The 23545-nt window shown below is 39.8% G+C and overlaps 1 protein-coding gene across 1 annotated transcript in view; it reads left to right on the plus strand.

Annotated features, from left to right (window-relative positions):
• Positions 1-13117: 13117 nt before the first annotated feature.
• Positions 13118-23545, plus strand: part of LOC126272695 (sorting nexin-2) — a 50387-nt gene continuing 39959 nt past the window's right edge. Inside the window, exons 1-6 of the mRNA XM_049975722.1 lie at positions 13118-13438; positions 13602-13673; positions 14383-14451; positions 14523-14766; positions 17971-18126; positions 19910-20031. Of these exons, the coding sequence (XP_049831679.1) occupies positions 13343-13438; positions 13602-13673; positions 14383-14451; positions 14523-14766; positions 17971-18126; positions 19910-20031 (759 nt within the window). The 5' untranslated portion in view covers positions 13118-13342. The remainder of the gene's footprint in view (positions 13439-13601; positions 13674-14382; positions 14452-14522; positions 14767-17970; positions 18127-19909; positions 20032-23545) is intronic.

The raw sequence follows: 23545 nt of genomic DNA on the forward strand, positions 1-23545 counted from the left end.
TATTTCGATCAATTAAATTGGGCTGGCAAGCTTATGAGAGGAACTACTCAATTTTGAAATCTAAGATGTCGACTAAGTTGAAGAAATCTATTTTTGACCAATGTATATTGACAGTAATAACTTATGGCTGTAAAACATGGACATTAAAAGAGTTCATTGTTAGGAAGTTAACAGTAGCCCAAAGAGGAATGGAAAGATCAATGTTGGGTTTCACGAAAAAAGATAGGAAGAGATCGGTTGAAATAAGACGAACAATGAAGGTCACCGACATAATGGAAAGAGTGAATACACTGAAATGACATTGGGCTGGTCATGTTGCTCAAACAAAAGATGGTAGATGGTCTAAACTGAACTGGAGCCACATTTACCAAAAAAGACTTAGAGGAAGACCACCAGACAGAGAGGACAGAGGTTTAAGGAAGACAGTGGGATTCAATTGGCAACAGGAAGTTCAGGATCAGAAGAAATGGAAGATCTTACTGGTATGCTTTGTTACAAGCCGACTCAAAGAGGCCATATCATTAAGTGATAACTGGCCAATGATGATGATTCCAATCTCTGTCCTCCCGTACAGGTCTTTATCCTCTACAGCCCCCTTAGGTACATTATTATGTGAGTTATTCCCTCATGTCTTAACTTGTGTAGTACCATTCTGTCCTTTATTTTTGTCAGTGCCTTTCATGTGGTCCTTTCTTTTCCAGTTCTGCTGAGAACCTCCCCATCCCTTATCTCATCAGTCCTCTTAATTGTCGACATCCTTCCACAGCATCACATCTCAAATGATTCGTTTCTCTTCTTTTTCAGTTTTCCCATAATCCATGATTCACTAGCATACAATTTTGTGCTCCATATGCACATTCTCAGAAATTTCTGCCTCAAATTAAGGCCTATATTTGATACCAGTAGATTTTTTTAAAACACAAATGTCCTCTTTGCCTAAGCTAGTCTGCTTTTTATTTCATCCTTGCATCATCTGTTACGTATTTTTTTGCTTTCGAGGTAGCAGAATTATCGAAGTTCATCTACTGCATGACCACCAATTCTGATGCTATGTTTCTCGCTATTCTCGTTTCTGTTGCTTCTCATTATTGTTGTCTTTCTTCAGTCTACTGTAGTCCATATTCTGTACTCACTAGACTGTTCATTCCATTCATCAGGTCCTGTAATTCTTCTTCATTTTCACTTAGGATAGGAATGTTCTCAAAGAACCTTATCACTGATATCCTTTCACACTGAACTCTTATCCCACTCTTGAACCTACCTTTTATTACTGTCGTTGCTTCATAGAATTGATATAGATTGAACAATAGTAGAGAAAGATTGTATTCTTGTCTTATATCCCCTTTAATCTGAGCTCTTCCTTCTTGGTGTTCCTTTGTTATTGTACCCTCTTGGTTGTTACACATATTCCATATTACCCATTTTTCCATATAGCTTACACCTCTTTTTCTGAGAATTTCGAACATATTGCCTCATGTTACATTTTTAATACTTTTTCTAGGTCGAAAAATCCTATAAACGAGTCTCGGTTTCTCTTACTTACTGCTTCCATTATCAAGCACATCAGACTTGTCTATTTGGCACCTTTACCTCTAAAGCCAAACTGGTCTTCATCTAACGGATCCTCCATTTTCTTTTCCATTTTTCTGTACATTCTTCTTGTCACCAAATTGGATGCATAAACTGTTAAGCTGATAACGCCATAGATACTTATCTTCCTGTCCTATCTTGAGAATTGTGTTGATGATATTTTTCCAAAAATTTGATGGTATGTCTCCTCTCTGACGGATCCCATGCACACCGATTTGAATAGTTGTTTAGTTAACACTTTCCCCGATGATTTTAGAAATTTCAAAGGAAAACTATGTCTTCTACCTTTTTTGATATCTTCCAAAGCTAGGTACATTCTGACTCTAGTACTGTATCACCTATATATTTCATATCAACGCCCATTTCTTCTTCCATCACATCATCAGATAAGTCTTCTCCTGTTGTACAGGTGTTCAGTATACTCATTTGACCTATCTGATTTCCAGAGGCGGCTCATTCTAAAGGGTAATTTTCAGCTTTATCTCAAACAATTCAAGTATGACATGACCTGGTTTAATGTGACTGCCAAAAACTCTGTCGTCGGACCCAGTTTTCTCTCTTGCAGTCACACACAAAGTTTATCATTCTGCAGTGACAAACTAGTTTTTCTTTCCCCATCCCATTAATACAAAGCCAAGAGCCAATGCTAGGCCCTTAGCCCCATATTATCTCCATACTATTGGCATGTAGTCACAGTGCAACGACCATCAGTTTCTCCTTCTCCATCTCACCCCTCGAGGAAGCATAGTCATGGGCCAGGAAGCATGGACACCAATGGATGGGTCACCATATGTGTACCCCTATTTTTCCACACCCCAGCTATGCCTTGGGCCAGTGGCAGACAGCCCTTGCTCCTCCCACACCTCCAGCTCCTAAAACTGCAGTCGCAGTGACGTGACCCAGCTGATTCCCTTTCTTACCCTGGCTCTCGCCCTAGTGCAGCTTAGTGCCAGCTCGAGTGGGCCCATTGGAAGAATCAACTCACCCATAACACTCTTTCCCCACATATTAGCGAACCCCACTGCCCTGCTGCATTCCCACTCTCCTTTTCTTTGCACGCCTGTCCACAAGTCTTCGCAATATTTGAGACCAACCACCTTGAGTCTGCAGCACCTATCTACAGTTACTGTCAAGTGCCTTATGGCATTACTCCCCCCCCCCCCCTACTGCCATTTATCAATGGAACGTGGAAAACAGTGAACGAGGCCACCTCTCAAAAGTGTCTCATATTCTGGAGCTTGTACAGTGATTTTAAAATAGATTGTTTCCTTAAAACGCCCTTTCATTTATTAAGAAAGGAAGAGAAGTTGGAAACCAAGTGGTTAGGCACATATGAACGAAAAAATTTCTTGATGTCTCAACTCGATGGAAAGAAGAAGAGAACTTTCTGCAATACATGGTTCTGCGAAAAGCCTCAGATAACAGAGAGGAAATAAAAAGTGTCCTGTTTCTATTGTGTGTTATTTTGTGGTGAAGGATTGTGGACAACAGTCTGCTGTAAGGATCTAAAGTATTTAAGTATATTCAGGAATTGCTTGTAAATACAAAATGTTTAGTGTAAGTGACATTGCTGCTCAGACTGATTCCGCATATACAATGTTAGTTCAGAAACATAATGAATTAGTTATGAAGAACACACAGATGTTGTTGTTGTTGTGGTCTTCAGTCCTGAAACTGGTTTGATGCAGCTCTCCATGCTACTCTATCCTGTGCAAGCTTCTTCATCTCCCAGTACCTACTGCAACCTACATCCTTCTGAATCTGCTTAGTGTAGTCATCTCTTGGTCTCCCTCTACGATTTTTACCCTCCACACTGCCCTCCAATACTAAATTGGTGATCCTGTGATGCCTCAGAACATGTCCTACCAACCGATCCTTTCTTCTGGTCAAGTTGTGCCACAAACTTCTCTTCTCCCCAATCCGATTCAATACTTCCTCATTAGTTATGCGATCTACCCATCTAATCTTCAGCAGTCTTCTGTAGCACCACATTTCGAAAGCTTCTATTCTCTTCTTGTCCAAACTATTTATCGTCCATGATTCACTTCCATACATGGCTACACTCCATAAAAATACTTTCAGAAATGACTTCCTGACACTTAAATCTATACTCGATGTTAACAAATTTCTCTTTTTCAGAAACGCTTTCCTTGCTATTCCCAATCTACATTTTATATCCTCTCTACTTTGACCATCATCAGTTATTTTGCTCCGCAAACAGCAAAACTCCTTTACTACTTCAAGTGTCTCATTTCCTAATCTAATACCCTCAGCATCACCCGACTTAATTTGACAGCATTCCATTATCCTCGTTTTGCTTTTGTTGATGTTCATCTTATATCCTCCTTTCAAGACACTATCCATTCCGTTCAACTGCTCTTCCAAGTCCTTTGCTGTGTCTGACAGAATTACGATGTTATCGGCGAACCTCAAAGTTTTTATTTCTTCTACATGGACTTTAATACCTACTCCGAATTTTTCTTTTGTTTCCTTCACTGCTTGCTCAATATACAGATTGAATAACATCGGGTATAAGACTACAACCCTGTCTCACTCCCTTCCCAACCACTGCTTCCCTTTCATGTCCCTCGACTCTTATAACTGCCATCTGGTTTCTGTACAAATTGTAAATAGCCTTTCGCTCCCTGTATTTTACCCCCGCCACCTTCAGAATTTGAAAGAGAGTATTCCAGTCAACATTGTCAAAAGCTTTCTCTAAGTCTACAAACGCTAGAAACGTAGGTTTGCCCTTCCTTAATCTAGCTTCTAAGATAAGTCGTAGGGTCAGTATTGCCTCACGTGTTCCAACATTTCTATGGAATCCAAACTGATCTTCCCCGAGGTCGGCTTCTACTAGTTTTTCCATTCGTCTGTAAAGAACTCGCCTTAGTATTTTGCAGCTGTGACTTATTAAACTGATAGTTCGGTAATTTTCACATCTGTCAACACCTGCTTTCTTTGGGATTGCAGTTATTATATTCTTCTTGAAGTCTGAGGGTATTTCGCCTGTCTCATACATGTTGCTCACCAGATGGTAGAGTTTTGTCAGGACTGGCTCTCCGAAGGCCGTCAGTAGTTCCAATGGAATGTTGTCTACTCCAGGGGCCTTGTTTCGACTCAGGTCTTTCAGTGCTCTGTCAAACTCTTCACGCAGTATCGTATCTCCCATTTCATCTTCATCTACATCCTCTTTCATTTCCATAATATTGTCCTTAAGTACATCGCCCTTGTATAGACCCTCTATATAATCCTTCCACCTTTCTGCCTTCCCTTCTTTGGTTAGAACTGGGTTTCCATCTGAGTTCTTAATATTCATACAAGTGGTCCTCTTTTCTCCAAAGGTCTCTTTAATTTTCCTGTAGGCAGTATCTATCTTACCCCTAGTGAGAAGAGCCTCTACATCCTTACATTTGTCCTCTAGCCATCCCTGTTTAGCCATTTTGCACTTCCTGTCGATCTCATTTTTGAGATGTCTGTATTCCTTTTTGCCTGGTTCATTTACTGCATTTTTATATTTTCTCCTTTCATCAATTAAATTCAATATTTCGTCTGTTACCCAAGGATTTCTAGCAGCCCTCGTCTTTTTACCTACTTTATCCTCTGCTGCCTTCACTACTCCATCCCTCAGAGCTACCCATTCTTCTTCTATTGTATTTTTTCCCCCCATTCCTGTCAATTGCTCCCTTATGCTCTCCTTGAAACTCCGTACAACCTCTGGGTCTTTTAGTTTATTCAGGTACCATCTCCTTAAATTGCCACCTTTCGCAGTTTCTTCAGTTTTAATCTACAGGTCATAACCAACAGATTGTGGTCAGAGTCCACATCTGTCACTGGAAATATCTTACAATTTAAAACCTGGTTCCTAAATCTCTGTCATACCATTATATAATCTATCTGAAACCTGTCAGTATCTCCAGGCTTCTTCCATGTATACAGCCTTCTTTTATGATTCTTGAACCAAGTGTTACCTATGATTAAGTTGTGCTCTGTGCAAAATTCTACCATGCGGCTTCCTCTTTCATTTCTTTGCCCCAGTCCATATTCACCTACTACGTTTCCTTCTCTCCCTTTTCCTATTACCGAATTCCAGTCACCCTTGACTATTAAATTTTCGTCACCCTTCACTATCTGAATAATTTCTTTTATTTGATCATACATTTTTTTCAATTTCTTCGTCATCTGCAGAGCTAGTTGGCATATAAACTTGTACTACTGTAGTAGGTGTGGGCTTCGTATCTATCTTGGCCACAATAATGCGTTCACTATGTTGTTTGTAGTAGCTTACCCGCATTCCTATATTCCTATTCATTATTAAACCTACTCCTGCATTATCCCTATTTGCTTTTGTGTTTATAACCCTGTAGTCACCTGACCAGGAGTCTTGTTCCTCCTGCCACCGAACTTCACTAATTCCCACTATATCTAATTTTAACCTATCCAGTTCCCTTTTTAAATTTTCTAACCTACCTGCCCGATTAAGGGATCTGACATTACACGCTCCGACCCGTAGAACGCCAGTTTTCTTTCTCCTGATAACGACATCCTCTTGAGTAGTCCCCGCACAGAAATCCGAATGGGGGACTATTTTACCTCTGGAATATTTTACCCAAGAGGATGCCATCATCATTTAATCATACAGTAAAGCTGCATGCCCTTGGGAAAAATTACGGCTGTAGTTTCCCCTTGCTTTCAGCCGTTCGCAGTACCAGCACAGCAAGGCTGTTTTGGTTATTGTTACAAGGCCAGATCAGTCAATCACTGAAAAGGCTGCTGCCCCTCTTCCGGAACCACCACTGGCCTCTCAACAGATACTTCTCCGTTGTGGTTGCACCTACGGTACGGCTATCTGTATCGCTGAGGCACGCAAGCCTCCCCACCAATGGCAAGGTCCATGGTTCATGGGGGGGGGGGGCAAAAACATTAAACATAATAGTAGAGTGCTTGATGTTTAGTGTAACTCATGAGTTAACACTAAGGTCTCACAATGAGAATGAGGAGTTAGAAAACCCTGGCAATTTCTTAGATTTTTTATTTGTTCTGGGAAATCTTGACATCATGTTACATGACCACTTAAGCAGTTCTATTACTTCCATGTGTAAATAAACATTATACAGGATACAAAATGAACTTTTAGGCTGTATGTATCAAGTTTATACTGAAAAACTGATTAAAGATACTAATGCTGCCACTTTCGTTTCTGTGCAGGCAAATGAAACAACAGACATTATGTGCAACAGTCAATTTATCATTATACTGCAGTATAATAAGAGGAAGAAAGCTGTTGAAATAATCCTTTCCTTTGATAATGTTAATGATAGGATAGCATGTGAGCTTAGTGAGATTCTAAAAAGAAGTCTGGAACCTTTCGGTTGTCAAGGAAAATTCATTGCTCAGATATATGGTGGCGCCCCAATAGCGAGTGGCAGTTATGGTGGTCTACAGACTTTGCTGCAGAGTACTTTCTCATATGCCACGTATTTCCACTGTTATGTGCATCAAACTAATTTGGTCATTCAGTCTGCTTGTAGTAAAAACATAAAGTGTGTTAGGTTGTTCTTCGCAAATATTTCTCGATTTACATTTTTCTTTCCATTGCCTAAGTGAAGTGATTTGTTACAGACATCTGCAACAAGAGAATTCCTTCAGCCTCTTCAACTAGATGGAACTTCCAGTTTCATGTAGTAACTAATTTCCAAGAAAACATATTACACTTATTGGAATATTTTGATAATACTGAGGAAGAAGAGTCTTATGACTCTATTACAGAAAGATAAGCGCTTACTATCTTTTTATCTGGGTCCATCCAAGGAAAGTGAACATGAGCTGCCACTGTTGCTTCCTCCTTTGTGTTTAAAAGTGAAATTCCCATTGCACTCTTAATGTTAATGGCCTTGACTTTAATTTTACTGAAGGATGTTTTGACTTTTCTACATGGTGAATCAGTTCCTTCAGTGATTATTTCTTTTTCGTTTCGTGCATATGTTTCCTCCAGCCATTATGCCTCAGCTTCCCTGTAACTACTACTTATTTCTTTCTTAAGTGACTTATATCGTTGAATTCCTTTATAAAATTATCATATGACTCGAAAAGTAACCTTGAAAATCTTTCCATCATTATGAGTTTTTTAGTAGTTTTTCCCATTTGTGTTCTCTTTCAGGAAGATCACACAGTGGCTATCGTTGATTTGTAATGGGTGGTTGTAATTATAGTGTATCTACTCACTGAGGTTCAGTGTGGGGTGTTATTATAGTATGTCAGCGAAACTTGGTAGATATTCTAATGCATTAATGTGGAACCAATTCACACTGGAAAAAATTCAAATATTGGCCTCCAGGCTCAAATCTGGCTCTGTGATTGCAAGAAGGAGTGTAGAAATGTTTCTATGTGTGATGGATTAGGAACGGGATGTGGGCAGGAAAGGTAAAACAACTGAGAAGAACACAATGTTGATTTTATTATTAGTAGCCAATTACACACTTTGTCCAAAATGAGCACTGTAGACTTCAATGAGATTCTGTAAGTGGTGTATTTGCAGCTGGTGGCCAAATTTGAAACTAATTTTTCCCATTGTAAATCTGTTCCACATTATCACGTTAGCAATCCACTAAGTGTCATATGATAACTACAGCCCACAACGCAGCTCTGTGAGTAGTAGCACTTAAATTAGGACTATCGAGTATTTGTAACAGCTGATTTCGTATTCTTTGTGCCTCAGATGACTAAATGAGTACGTTTACATTAATCATTTTTCACAGCTACTGCGTCCTTGATACTGGCACATAAAAGTGCACACAAAATAACCAGGCCTGTACCTGCACCGATAGTGTAGAGGGGAGGGGACAACAGTGGTGGTAGGACTTCCACTGCAGGCAGCCACCACATGTGCGGCTCAACATCTGCAGGTCAGTAATAAGAAGAACTTGTAAGCTACAGCTATTGTGTCTGTAAATGACGGTATTAGTGCATTACACCAGTACGACCAGTAATCTGAGAAGTCAACCTCTTATTATTAAAATCACAATGGATTACAGGATTAATCTGAAGCTGCAACAGAAGTAGCAATTTATTTTCCTCTGAGTTATAAACCTGCTTCCTTTCTCTTGTTACTGTGTTAAAATTAGCTTGTTCTGCCAAAATGCAACAGGTTTGTACAATTTAACCTCACCATCATGTTAGTGCAGTTCCAGTTGTGAGAGAATCCTGACGAAAATATGTTATCAAACAAGCAATCAAGGACATGCCAGATCAATAAGTCAAAACATTAAAGATGTAAATTTTTCACTTACGTTACAGTACCAATTCTCATTTTACCAGCTATCGAGAGCTCTTAAAAAAATTACATTATTTCGTTGAAAAATCTATAGCTACTCGTATATTGTGGTTGATAAGGAAGTTTCTCATGTTAACCATCTGCCAAAATATTCTCCGCTTTTTGTGCCATCATTTGCCAAAAACTCGTTTCGATATCTCTATCTGTTTATGAGCTATGAGGGATGTTATGAATATTTGACTTTCATTCTATTGTTTGTGCATGTGAGTGGGAATGAGTGCACTACAGACAATACATTTTCTCGAGATTGGAGATAGATATAGATATCGTCTCAAGTTTGAAGAAAAACTGAATATATTAGTTATATGCATTCAAGGATGACTCACAGTGACTCCTATTTTCCATTGCAAACTATTCGTATTTCTTGCAGTTGATTAATTAATGCCAAACTACCACAGTAATGATAACCATTAACGAAACATAGGCAGTTCATCATGGAACTGACTAATGAGTCTATGTAGCACAAGAGAATCAAATTTTTTACCGAAGCGTTTCCTTAAAAGCCTTTGAACAAGATTGCAGAGCAGCTGTCATGCATACACCTCGTTCATGCTCTGTAATGAATGGGTAAACGGCACATCGAAACAGGCTGAGAATGTTTCATTCATAACGAAGGGGTCCCACAACTTATTTTGAATACATCACAGCTAACTGAAGCTGCCACCCCTTCAGAACAGACCCCTCCCCCCCCCCCCCCACCAGCAGCAGTGAGAATGAGGATGAGTTTCTGCATGAGGGCCAAGTTATCTTGCGCAAGGTCTAACAGGATCATGTGTATCATGAATGGCATTTTCAATTCAACTTTTATTATCACATAACATGCCTTATACAATCAAAAATTGTGATGTAGGTGACTTGTCAGTTTTACACTATATATAATAATACTAAAAATAGACAATAAACTAATAATATATATGGTGTAACATCTTCAAAGAGGTATTTTAATTACAATTATTATGCATTTTTGCCATTCATGAAATCTTCTACACTATAGTAACATTTATCTTTCAGATATTTTTCCAGGTCTCTTTTAGTACCTTTTTCATTCGGGTCATCCATATCTTTCCATATTTTATTTACAAATTTAGTGCCCATATAGTATGGGGTTTTTTCATATGATTTTAAAAGATGGGTAGGTAACATGTAGCTCATTCTATATATAGTATCATATCGATGCAAGAAAAAATTGCCCTCAAAAAGTTGTGGGTTTCTTTTCGTGAAAGTGAGAGTTTCATAGATGTATATGCTTGGAATGCTCATTAGATCTAGTTTTACTAATAAAGGTTTACAATGTTGCTTTGGTTTTGCCCCCACCATTGCTCAGATGATTCTTTTTTGTAGTCTAAGGGCTCTAAGTAAATTTGTTTTTTCAGAACCCCCAGAAAATTATACTATACCTAATGACTGAAACAAAATATGCATTATCTACAGTTTTTCTTACAGCTAAATTAGTAATACTATACAAGATATTTATAATATATACAAGGCTATTCAGTCGACCCAGTATGTTATCCACATGGTGACTCCATAACAGGTTTTTATTGACTAATACGCCAAGGAATTTGACACAGTCTACAGTCTCTGATTATTTGTCCATATACCTTATTTCGCTTATAGACTGTGCAGATTGTTTTGTGGTGAAATGAACAATTTCTGTTTTCCTAAAATTTAATGTCAAGTTATTTTTTTTGACCCCTGCCTCCACTTCCCCAAGTGTTTGTTCAATATGACGAATTACGTCTACCTAATTTTCACAACAGACTACAGCTGTTGAGTCATCTGCATAGAGGATAGTATCAGACTGGACCTGACATGGCATATCATTAATACACTCCTGGAAATGGAAAAAAGAACACATTGACACCGGTGTGTCAGACCCACCATACTTGCTCCGGACACTGCGAGAGGGCTGTACAAGCAATGATCACACGCACGGCACAGCGGACACACCAGGAACCGCGGTGTTGGCCGTCGAATGGCGCTTTCTGCGCAGCATTTGTGCACCGCCACCGTCAGTGTCAGCCAGTTTGCCGTGGCATACGGAGCTCCATCGCAGTCTTTAACACTGGTAGCATGCCGCGACAGCGTGGACGTGAACCGTATGTGCAGTTGACGGACTTTGAGCGAGGGCGTATAGTGGGCATGCGGGAGGCCGCGTGGATGTACCGCCGAATTGCTCAACACATGGGGCGTGAGGTCTCCACAGTACATCGATGTTGTCGCCAGTGGTCGGCGGAAGGTGCACGTGCCCGTCGACCTGGGACCGGACCGCAGCGACGAACGGATGCACGCCAAGACCGTAGGATCCTACGCAGTGCCATAGGGGACCGCACCGCCACTTCCCAGCAAATTAGGGACACTGTTGCTCCTGGGGTATCAGCGAGGACCATACGCAACCGTCTCCATGAAGCTTGGCTACGGTCCCGCACACCGTTAGGCAGTCTTCCGCTCACGCCCCAACATCGTGTAGCCCGCCGCCAGTGGTGTCGCGACAGGCGTGAATGGAGGGATGAATGGAGACGTGTCGTCTTCAGCGATGAGAGTCGCTTCTGCCTTGGTGCGAATGATGGTCGTATGCGTGTTTGGCGCCGTGCAGGTGAGCGCCACAATCAGGACTGCATACGACCGAGGCATACAGGGCCAACACCTGGCATCATGGTGTGGGGAGCGATCTCCTACACTGGCCGTACACCTCTGGTGATCGTCGAGGGGACACTGAATAGTGCACGGTACATCCAAACCGTCATCGAACCCATTGTTCTACCATTCCTAGACCGGCAAGGGAACTTGCTGTGCCAACAGGACAATGCACGTCCGCATGTATCCCGTGCCACCCAACGTGCTCTAGAAGGTGTAAGGCAACTAACCTGGCCAACAAGATCTCCGGATCTGTCCCCCATTGAGCATGTTTGGGACTGGATGAAGCGTCGTCTCACGCGGTCTGCACGTCCAGCACGAACGCTGGTCCAACTGAGGCGCCAGGTGGAAATGGCATGACAAGCCGTTCCACAGGACTACATCCAGCATCTCTACGATCGTCTCCATGGGAGAATAGCAGCCTGCATTGCTGTGAAAGGTGGATATACACTTTACTAGTGCCGACATTGTGCATGCTCTGTTGCCTATGTCTATGTGCCTGTGGCTCTGTCAGTGTGATCATGTGATGTATCTGACCCCAGGAATGTGTCAATAAAGTTTCCCCTTCCTGGGACAATGAATTCACGGTGTTCTTATTTCAATTTCCAGGAGTGTATAATACAGAAAAAGCAGTGGCCCTAATATTGAACCTTGTGGAACACCTAATTGAGTGTGTTTCCAGTCAGAGAGAAATTTCTTGTCGTTGATGTTAGTAAGTACCCTTTGTTTTCTGTTTGCCAAGTATGATGACATCCAGTTAAGAGATTTGCCTTGAAAACCATAGCGTGCCAATTTTTGGAGAAGCAGGTCATGATTTACTGTGTCACAAAAGATGCCTGACACACACATTCTATCATCAAGGCATCTGCTGACTTTTGTGACTAATTCATTCGTGTGGCTCAGAAATAATACGCGCACACAGCCGAAATAACGTAATGTACGTTCGTCTTCTGTTATGGTCCCTATTTCTGTCAAAGGTAACAATTTATTTTCACATAAGAGAAAAGCAGTCAGAACAGCTATATGTTTTTAATTTATGGGATTAAAATATTCGAAAACATTCAAGAAGTTCTAAGAGTGACACCTGTCTTGTTGTTTGAGGTCTGCTTTTAGTAAGGCAGATATAAATTTCTCCCCATAAATACTTCGAGAAGGTATAATCATCGTCTAACAACATTTATTTCTCGATACCCGCCGAATCTTACGACTTTCTGGATCCCCGGATAGCCACAAACATTTGATGCATTCCTCTCCCTCTTACAGCTATTGGTAGTAAGGGCAGAAATTGAATCACCTGTCTTTAACTAGGCAGTTACAAAACAATAGTCCGCCGTCATTGACTCAATATGCAACTCAGGGGTAGCGAAAAAGCAGAAAATATCTTAACAATTTTTGAAGTATTAACGATTTACAAGATTATCATTTGGATATTAACATAGCGTATACTTATGACAGAAATAATCGTGACTTTGGCCTAAGGAGATTTTCATTATGCTCTTCGTCTTGACTCAGGAAAGTTTGAGGTGAAGCAGTTCTTTGCACTATTGCGCATGTTAAACGAATTTGGATATTTTTATTAATCATGACTTAAAAAGCACTGAATTTTATTGATACATAATAACTACGTAAAGAGGCATTTAATACCACTGGAAAGTCGTCGCTAGTGTCCACACCATAGATAATTTATGGCGAGTTACAAGCAGATGACGGTGATGTCGCTGTAGTGGCGTTGTCGCAGGAGTTGGGAGATAGTAGTATTCTGTCAGTTACTAGTTATTAGGAAGAATGGCGGAAGAAAGGGAACCACCCCCACTTTTTGATACTGTAGACATAACGAAGAAAGAGGAAGACAATGATGACTTATTCACTTCCGCTATTGAAGTAAACTATAATTTTTATTCCAGAACTGGACTTTGACGTGTATTTGTTTGTTTGACATGTATCTTGTTTGTGTTGAAGTGTGTTATGCTAACTGAATCTATTTAGTTTGATTGTTAGTTTTATTGAATTCAATAAAAAAAAATCTGTTTTCATTTTATCCCAGGATGTAAGTCTCGAAGATGAGAAGCGTGTGCCTTTTAGGGACGTCGATGCACCAACGTTACAGTTATCAGAGGTGTGTGCTGTTAAATTTATCCGATAAGCAGGCGTTCAATGTATGTTGTTAGTATTTAATGGAAATTAGTAATATTATTTGCAATACAGATTAAGCAGAGAATAGTATTACGATGATTCATTTTTCTTCTGATATTGAAATGTTTTTTCTACATGGAAATGTAATGTGGTCTCGTTATTAATGTGGCTTAAATCAGAACAGGTCAGCATGTTTGCCCAGTCTACATAGAGTTAATTGTCAGGTGTTCAGTGTGAGTTCGTATTAAAACACGCGAATTCATGCATTGATGTCATATTGTATTCGTTGTTTATTGACAATAAAACCCATGGGGCAGCAGCGTTATCAGAACGTAATTAGGCTTGCTGTTTTACACGCCCCATGAAGGCTTTAACAGTTTCTGTTACGAGCAGGCCGTAATGCATGCCTGCAGTGCTAATATTTTGTATAATCTCGTGCAAAATCATTAACTAGAGACAACATAATTGTCTTTTTAAACCTTTTATGAAAAAATGCGCATTACTCAGGAAAAAAATCCAAGAAAATGTAAAATTAACATAAGAAATCCTGAAAAAATAAGAGCACAATAAATTTGGGAAGCCATCATTTAGGAGCCTAATTGTGGTAGCAAAAAAACAAGAACTAATTAAATTATATTCTGCACTAGTGTAAGTTTGTAAAAACATAATTAAAATGTTGATTTTATTTGAAGGATAATCCCACCTATGAGGCTCCACCAGTTGAGAGACCATCTGTGCTGAAGTCAAACTCCCTAGAAGAGGTAAGACAGTGGATATTGTTTGTTGTTCATTTGTCGTTATAAATATAATGGTAAAAAATGTTTTGTTACAGGTGGAGAAGGAAAATGACCAATTTCTTGAAGTGTCTGTAACTGATCCTCAGAAAGTGGGTGACGGAATGGGAGCATATGTAGCTTACAAAGTTGTAACGAGGACAAATATACGGCTATTCAAGAAGACTCATTTTGATGTAATGAGACGTTTCAGTGATTTCCTGGGCCTGCATGACAAACTAGTAGAAAAGTATCTCAGATTAGGCCGCATCATACCACCAGCTCCAGAGAAGAGTGTTATAGGTTTGTTATGGAAATATTTTACAGTTAGTATAAATTCCTAGGTTGCTGGATTTGTCTTTGTTTTTAAACAGCAATTGCTACTTTTGTTGAACAAAAATTTTAATGCAGAATGTTAATATCAGTAGAATGAGTGCTATTAAATACATCAAAATTAGCATGTTTCTAAGACTTCTAAATTGAACAATGTTTGCTAGGCAGTTAGACTAACATTTTTATTCCAGTAAACAGTAAATGTGTGGCTCAGTAGTTTACCAGCTGTCAGATTACATATTCAAAAGTCCAGTGTACAGTTTGGGCTGAGATTTTTTGTCATGCAGCTTTGAGAGATAATTATTCATTGATTTGAAATGCCAGTTTGAAATATGGTTCATGTTAAACCATAGGTTCCATAAAACTGGATAAATGAGTTTGAAAATTGGAAGAAGGCAAGGGCATGCCACTGCAGATTTGATCATGCTTAGTAAAGCCTTATTGGTGTTCATACCAACCTTTGGGTTGATGATAACTTCACCTTTTATAGATAAGTTGCAGATGTTTGTTTTGTCTAAGCAACTCGGGGTCCAGTTGCAGCAGGCTGTTAAAAATATAGGATAACAAATGGGCAATACTATATTCTTACTGGGTTTGCTTTCAGAATACAATAAGATAAAAAAAGAGTTCCTTCTGTCATATTTGTTCTGCGCGTTTCATAACCAATTATTTTATTTGAAATTGTCAAATTTGTCATGTAGTTAGAGTGGCGATTTCAAAGTTCTATTTGTGAGTCAATGAAATTCATGCAGTCAGGAGTTAAATCATCTGTATTTTCAGTTACTCCTAAACTCTTGCATTAAATCCAGTTGTTATATGAAGATACTTTTGCCGCAGGATTGTAAATAATATTAAATGTTGATACACGTACATGTACATAATTAGCAAAGTTTCTTTTCTTCCCGAAAGCTGGTAGTGTGCTTGTTGCAAGTGTTCTTATATTTATTGTTAATGTTTATGGAAATAGGGCTCTGCTCTTGTGATATTGATTAGTTGTACATGGAAGTTCACACAAACAGAAGCATCAGATTCCACCCGTTGCTTTGACCCATGGCGGAAATGACCATTCACTACAACTGCAATGTGGCGCCTACGTCATTACATAAACATGACAGCAAAGACAAAAATAGATCGAAAGACCAACACATGCATCTTCCTCCAAAAATAGAATCAAACTAATGGGACAAGCATAGAAAATTGGGGGTTTTTGGGTGGGGACAAACTAAACATAAACACACACCACTACACACGACACAAAATGACGAAATAAATTGACAACACAAAATGATGAAGTAAATTGACAACACAAAATGACGAAGTAAATTGACAACACAAAATTCCCAAATTCCACTGCACACAGTATCCTCTGTAATCGGTCACTTCCCTTTACCTATATAGCTCAACCACAATTATAGATACTACATTATAAAGCTCCAAAAATTACACCACCACTACAACTATGGGTACCATACAACCAACACCTTGACAAACAAAATTGTAATCGAACACTTACCTTAACCTATATAGCACAACAGCAGTTCACAATACAAAAACACCCATAGCTACAACCACACATTGGAACTGGACATTTCGCTTCACCTCTGTAAGTCAACAAAAACTCAAGATACCGATACCACCAACCAAACACAGAAGTACCCCTTCAACCACCAAACATGCAAAAAATACACTGAAAAGAATGACTACTTACCACAAAAAAGTTCTGGTGCTGCACTTAGGTCAGCCACCACAATATCCCCCCCCCCCTCTCTCTCTCTCTCTCTCTCTCTCTCTCTCTCTCTCTCTCTCTCTCTCTCTCTCTCTCCCCCCCCTCCCCCCCCCCCCCAATAACTGACCAGCAAAATCCCTCTATCATATTTGTACATGCCCCAGTCTCATAATTTTTGAATTCCAAACTATGGTTAACTACTAAATGATGATACCCCCTCTTACCCAACCCCCTATAAGATGAAAAAGCATTGGAAACTGTTGTGCTGCCCTCTTCAATAAACTCCTCAATTAATCCCACCCATTCCCTTTTTGTCCGCCCCTATGAAGCCCTCAACACACTCTGAAAAACCATCCCCAGATACAATGCCCCCTCTCCCCCACCCATAAGCCAATCAGAGACTTACCCCTTCCATACTACTTCTTCCCAAACTGCAACTCGTCAACCTCCACCACCACGCCAGGCCTACCCAACTTACCCCTGTACACTTCCCTACAAAACGAAAACCAGTCTAGAACAGTCATCTCACTCACACCAGCCTCATGCGCACAAAAATTGCGAGACGATCTATAACAAAATTAATACGTCATCAACACAATCTCTCGCATGCCCGACCTAGACCTCTCGAGCCAGGTACAGTACCTTATGGAGCGCCATAGGTTGTCCCTATGGCACTGCCAGATGTAGCTGACCCTGGTCTGAAATGCTGTAACTTGCCAACTGCAATTCCTGCCAACACACACTGCACCTAACCACTTATACCAGCAGCCCATACAGTTGCAAAAATTTTATAAGGGACAACACATTGACCCCATTTCCACACGCAAATGAGCGCTGTTAAATTTATCCATCATATCCATACCTAACAAAAGCAGCCACAAATTCACACACGACATACAGCAGACAGCACTATAGTGACTTGGACACAACAAAAACTAAATTGTTAACTCACTGAAACCAATTCCTGTCACAGCACAGTCGAAACCAATACTTTGCAGGACAAGCAGCAACACCACAATGAACCCAATACACCACTTAATATGCAAACCATAAACACACCACCTGAGGGCACCACCGACCGCAACAAAACGACATCTATAAACACAACACACTCGTAAACTAAACACCGTGCCATTGTGACGTCACACACACCACCATTACATATTGGGTCAAAGCCGACAGGTGGGATTGGACGCCTCTGTTGACCCCAAATTTATTATGTATGATATCCCTAAAATTTATTTACATTAATATGCAGTAACTTAATTTCTGAAACATTTGGTGTTTTCAATGTGGAGAAATTGTTATAAGTAATGCATTGGATTTGTGTTGCTGTACCATTGTGAGAGTGCCTTAATAACTTTCAGAACTGTCATCTGACAAAAAATCTTATTTGTGATATTTCCCCAGCTTGACTTATGCACTGTAACCATCCCATTCTCTTCTAGGTATGACAAAAATAAAGATGTCAAATCAAGCAGAACAGGGCTCTTCTGCAGAGTTCATCGAGAAACGAAGAGCTTCTCTGGAAAGATACTTGAACCGTACAGCAGCTCATCCAGTTCTGTGTGTTGATCCTGACTTCAGAGAATTCTTGGAAGCAGGTATAAACTGTGCAAATAGTGTAATGGCATTTTAAAGTAAGAGTAAGATTTTTATAAATAGTGCTTGTACAAGGGAAATGTTGTAAAATAATACATTGACAATAGTTCTTTGTGCGCAAGTACGTGATAAATTTTGAAAAGCTCAGTGCTGAGTTATACCACAATTGCTGCTCGTTTGTGAAAAGTGACCGCTGAAGATATCTTCGTAACATTGCAGTTGTGCTAAAGTGCCTTGCATGTTTTTCAGTGAAATGTACCTTTCTTTTGGTTTAGGTGTCTACCCTCTTTCGTATTATCAAATTCTATTGACCACCTCAGTGACAGGATGTTAAACTCTGAGTTCCCTCCTTCAGTATTTCACCAGTGCCCTAAACGTTATGCAGAGTTTGCTTGGAAGTAAAGTTGTGGAGGAGGGTACAATTGAATTATATATTTGTGGCATACAATATGTATCATATGAGTCAAAATTAAATTGTATCGGAAGGAAAATTCACTTGAAGAAACTTTAAAATTCTGTGACAGAGTTGCTGGCAAGTACTTACCAACACAACCAGCCTTTCAGACTATTATTTCCTTCCTTACGCATGATGGAGTAGGTTGTGGAATGTTAGAGAGAGGTTAATCAGACCTTCAGATGAGGGAGCCTCCTAAATTATTTCCTTTTCCTCCCCTTACTGTACCATGGAGATGCACCAAGCAATGATAAATTACCTAAGAAAGTCCTCTAGAATGGACCTGCTGCCAATAAGAATCCCAGAAGCTGACATGGCTACATCTTGATACAGCATCCCATGAATTTAGGAGAAAGTGGATGACCATCAGACCCAGCACTCTGAATAAGTGTGTACCAATATATAGGAATGTCACTTCTCCCCTCTTCAAGAGAAGGTATAATACTTAACTCGCACACACATACTTGATACAGCAAGATAACCCGCTGCAGAGTGACCCTAACAGACCACAACATCTTTCCTGAAGTACGTCAAGACTCGTGTGACCTAAAACATAGGTTGTCATGATAGATTGTTGCCACAGATTTTAGCTGATGATGCAACAAAAGCAGCTTGCATTTCAACCTTACTACTATTTTCCACATCATGTATCATTACTGTCTGTTAGTCATTTCTTGGGATAGCATCACAGTTCTTAACCCAACTCCACCCCTATTATTCAAAAAGCTATTCTCTTGGCTTATTGATCATGAAGATAAGGGGACTAACTTTGACACTGTGGAGCCCATCTGAAATACACCCTCTCTTTCCTCCTCAAGGAAGACGCTAATAGTAAAAAAGCTACAAAAGTTTCATGTAAATCTATGTATATTGGCAGAACTAAACATTTCATCTACTGAAAGCAAATATTGCCCAGAAATTATGTCTCATAATCATATAGAAACTCGTAACTATATTGAATGAATGCAGGAATGCTTTCTTTATAGAGACAAGACTCTAGAAGATTTTCTGCATCTCCTAATTAATTCGATGCTTTAGTCAAACTTTTGGAGGACTTTTCTGTCATTGTCCTTACCTACCAGTTGAATTGTTTGATCTTTAAACAACATAATTTAGTTTGGACATAAATTTACACATTTGAAATTTTTATGAGAATAGTACCTCTGACTGTAGTAGTTTGACGAAAAGACAGCATTGGTTATTTTAAATGCATTATTGAATACCACTGCTTAACAGAAAATTGACTGTTAAACAATGTAAGTAATAAAATTTAACTGTCAGTGTTGTAAAATGTATGCATATTTGATACCTGTTTTTTTTTATTATTTCAGATATGGACCTACCAAAAGCTACAAACACTTCAGCACTCAGTGGTGCTGGAGTAATGCGGTTGTTTAACAAAGTTGGTGAAACAGTCAATAAAATCACCTACAAAATGGATGAAAATGACCCTGTAAGAGTTCACTGAATTACGTAATTTTTCATTCTGTTGTATACTTTGTGTTACAATAGAGGGAATGTTGGCTGTATAGATTTTGTCGTCGCCCCCCCCCCCCCCCCCCCCATTAACCACGGGCTTTGAAGTTGGTGGGGAGGCTTGCGTGCCTCATTGATGCAGGTAGCGATACCATAGGTGCAACCACAAGAGAGGGGTATCTGTTCAAAGGCCAGACAAATGTGTAGTTCCTGGAAGGGGCAGCAGCCATTTCAGTAGTTGCAGGGGCAGCAGTCTGGATGATGGACTGATATGGCCTTGTAACACTAACCAAAATGGCCTTGCTGTGCAGGTACTGCGAACAGCTGAAAGCAAGGCAAAACTACAACCATAATTTTCCTGATGGCATGCAGTTTTACTGTGTGGTTAAATGATGATGGAGTCCTCATGGGTAAAATATTGTGGAGTTAAAATAGTCCCCCATTCGGATCTCTCGGTGGGGAGTACTCAGGAAGACGTCGTTACCAAGAGAAAGAAAACTGGTGTTCTGTGCATCGGAGCGGGGAATGTCAGATCCCTTAATCGGGCAGGTAGGTTAGGAAACTTAAAAAGGGAATTGGATAGGTTAAAGTTGGAGATAGTAGGAATTAGTGAAGTTTGGTGGCAAGAGGAACAAGAATTTTGGTCAGATGAATACAGGATTATAAATACAAAATCAAATAGGGGTAACACAGGAGCAGGCCTAATAATTAAGAGAAAAAAATAGGAGTGCAGGTAAGCTACTACAAACAGCATCCTGAACACATTATTGTGGCCAAGATACACGAAGCCAATGCCTACCACAGTAGTAAAAGTTTAAATGCCAACTAGCTCCACAGATAACGAAGAGATTGATGACATGTTTATGAGATAAATAAAATAATTCAGGTAGTGAAGGGAGGCGAAAATTTAATAGTGTTGGGTGACTGGAATTTGATAGTAGGGAAAGGAAGAGAAGGAATACTACATAAATATGGAATGGGGGTAAGGAGTGAAAGAGGAAGCCGCCTAGTAGAATTTTGCTCAGAGCATAACTAAATCATAGCTAACACATGGCCCGAGAATCATGAAAAAAGTTTGTATACGTGGAATAGGCCTGGAGATAATGGAAGGTTTGATAGATTATATAATGGTAAGACAGAGATTTAGGAACCAGCTTTTAAATCGTAAGACATCTCCAGGGGCAGACGTGGACTCGGACCACTATCTCTTGGTTATGAATTTTAGATTAAAACTGAACAAACTGCAAAAAGGTACGAATTTAAGGAGACGGGACCTGGATAACCTGACAGAACCAGAGCTTGTAAGGTGTTCCAGAGAGAGCATAAGGGAACAATTGACAGGTATGGGGGAAAGAAATGCAGTAGAAGAAGAATGGGTAGCTTTGAGGGATGAAATCGTGAAGGCAGCAGAGGATCAAGTAGGTAAAAAGAGGGCTAGTAGAAATCCTTGGGTAATAGAAGAGATATTGAATATACTTGATGAAAGGAGAAAATATAAAAATGCAGTAAATGAAGCAGGCAAAAAGGAATACTGATGTCTCAAAACTGAGAACGACAGTGCAAAATAGCTAAGCAGGGATGGCTAGAGGACAAATGTAAGGATGTAGAGCCATATCTCACTAGGGGTAAGGTATATACTGGCTACAGGAAAATTAGAGACCTTTGGGGAAAAGAGAACCACTTGTATAAATATCAAGAGCTCAGCTGGAAACTGTTATAAGAAAAGAAGGGAAAGCAGAAAGGTGGCAGGAGTATGTAGAGGGTCTATACAAGGGCGATGTACTTGAGGACGGTATTATGGAAATGGAAGAGGGTGTAGATGAAGATGAAATGGAAGATATGATACTGCATGAAGAGTTTGACAGCACTGAAAGACCTAAGTCGAAATAAGGCCCCTGGGGTAGACAACATTACATTAGAAGTTCTGACAGCCTTGGGAGAGCCAGCCCTGACAAAACTCTACCACCTGGTGACCAAGATGAATGAGACAGACAAAATACTCAGACCTCAAGAAGAATATAATAATTCCAATCCCAAAGAAAGCAGGTGTTGACAGGTGTGAAAATTACCTAACAATCAGTTTAATAAGCCACAGCTGCAAAATACTAACACATATTCTTTACAGACGAATGGAAAAACTAGTAGAAGCCGACCTCGGGGAAGATAAGTTTGGATTCCGTAGAAATACTGGAACACGTGAGGCAATACTGACCTTACAACTTATCTTAGAAGAAAGATTAAGGAAAGGCAAATCTACGTTTCTAGCATTTGTAGACTTAGAGAAAGCTTTTGACAATGTTGACTGGAATACTCTCTTTCAAATTCTAAAGGTAGCAGGGGTAAAATACAGGGAGCGAAAGGCTGTTTACAGTTTTTACAGAAACCAGATGGCAGTTATAAGAGTCGAGGGACATGAAAGGGAAGCAGTGGTTGGGAAGGGAGTAAGACAGGGTTGCAGCCTCTCCCTGATGTTATTCAATCTGTATATTGAGCAAGCAGTAAAGGAAACAAAAGAAATTCGGAGTAGTTGTTAAAATCCATGGAGAAGAAATAAAAACTTTGAGGTTCGCCGATGACGTTGTAATTCTGTCAGAGACAGCAAAGGACTTGGAAGAGCAGTTGAACGGAATGGACAGTGTCTTGAAAGGAGGATATAAGATTAACATCAACAAAAACAAAATTAAGATAATGGAATGTAGTCTAATTAAATCAGATGAAGCTGAGGGAATTAGATTAGGAAATGAGACACTGAAAGTAGATGAGTTTAACTATTTGGGGAGCAAAATATCTGAGAGGATATAAAATGTACACTGGCAGTGGCAAGAAAAGCGTTTCTGAAGAAGAGAAACTTGTTAACATTGATTGTAGATTTCAGTGTCAGGAAGCATTTTGTAAAAGTATTTGTATGGAGTGTAGCCATGTATGGAAGTGAAACATGGACGATAAATAGTTTGGACAAGAAGAGAATAGAAGCTTTCGAAATGTGGTGCTACAGAAGAATGCTAAAGATTACATAATGAGAAGGTATTGAATAGAATTGAGGAGAAGAGAATTTTGTGTCACAGCTTTACTAGAAGAAGGGGTAGATTGGTAGGACATGTTCTGAGGCATCAAGAGATCACCAATTTAGTATTGGAGGGCAGTGTGGAGGGTAAAAATCGTAGAGGGAGACAAAGAGATGAATACACTAAGCAGATTCGGAAGGATGTCGGTTGCAGTAGGTACTGGGAGATGAAGCAGCTTGCACAGGATAGAATAGCATGGAAAGCTGCATCAAACCAGTTTCTGGACTGAAGACAATAATAATAACAACAGATTTTCTGAGTGTCTGTCGTTTAAAAGCCCTAAAACTGTAAAAGAGTTGTTTAAGTGGATTGGAGTTTTGTGGAGACTGGTTTACCTGCTCCTCTAAACTGTTAGATGGCTGCAGAAGGGATATATGCAGGTGTTGGTCATTGTAACGTTAGTTACATCCTGCTCTTTCACTACTA

Source organism: Schistocerca gregaria, chromosome 5 (genome assembly GCF_023897955.1).
Source record: "Schistocerca gregaria isolate iqSchGreg1 chromosome 5, iqSchGreg1.2, whole genome shotgun sequence".
In the NCBI taxonomy this organism is placed as follows: Eukaryota; Metazoa; Arthropoda; class Insecta; order Orthoptera; family Acrididae; genus Schistocerca; species Schistocerca gregaria.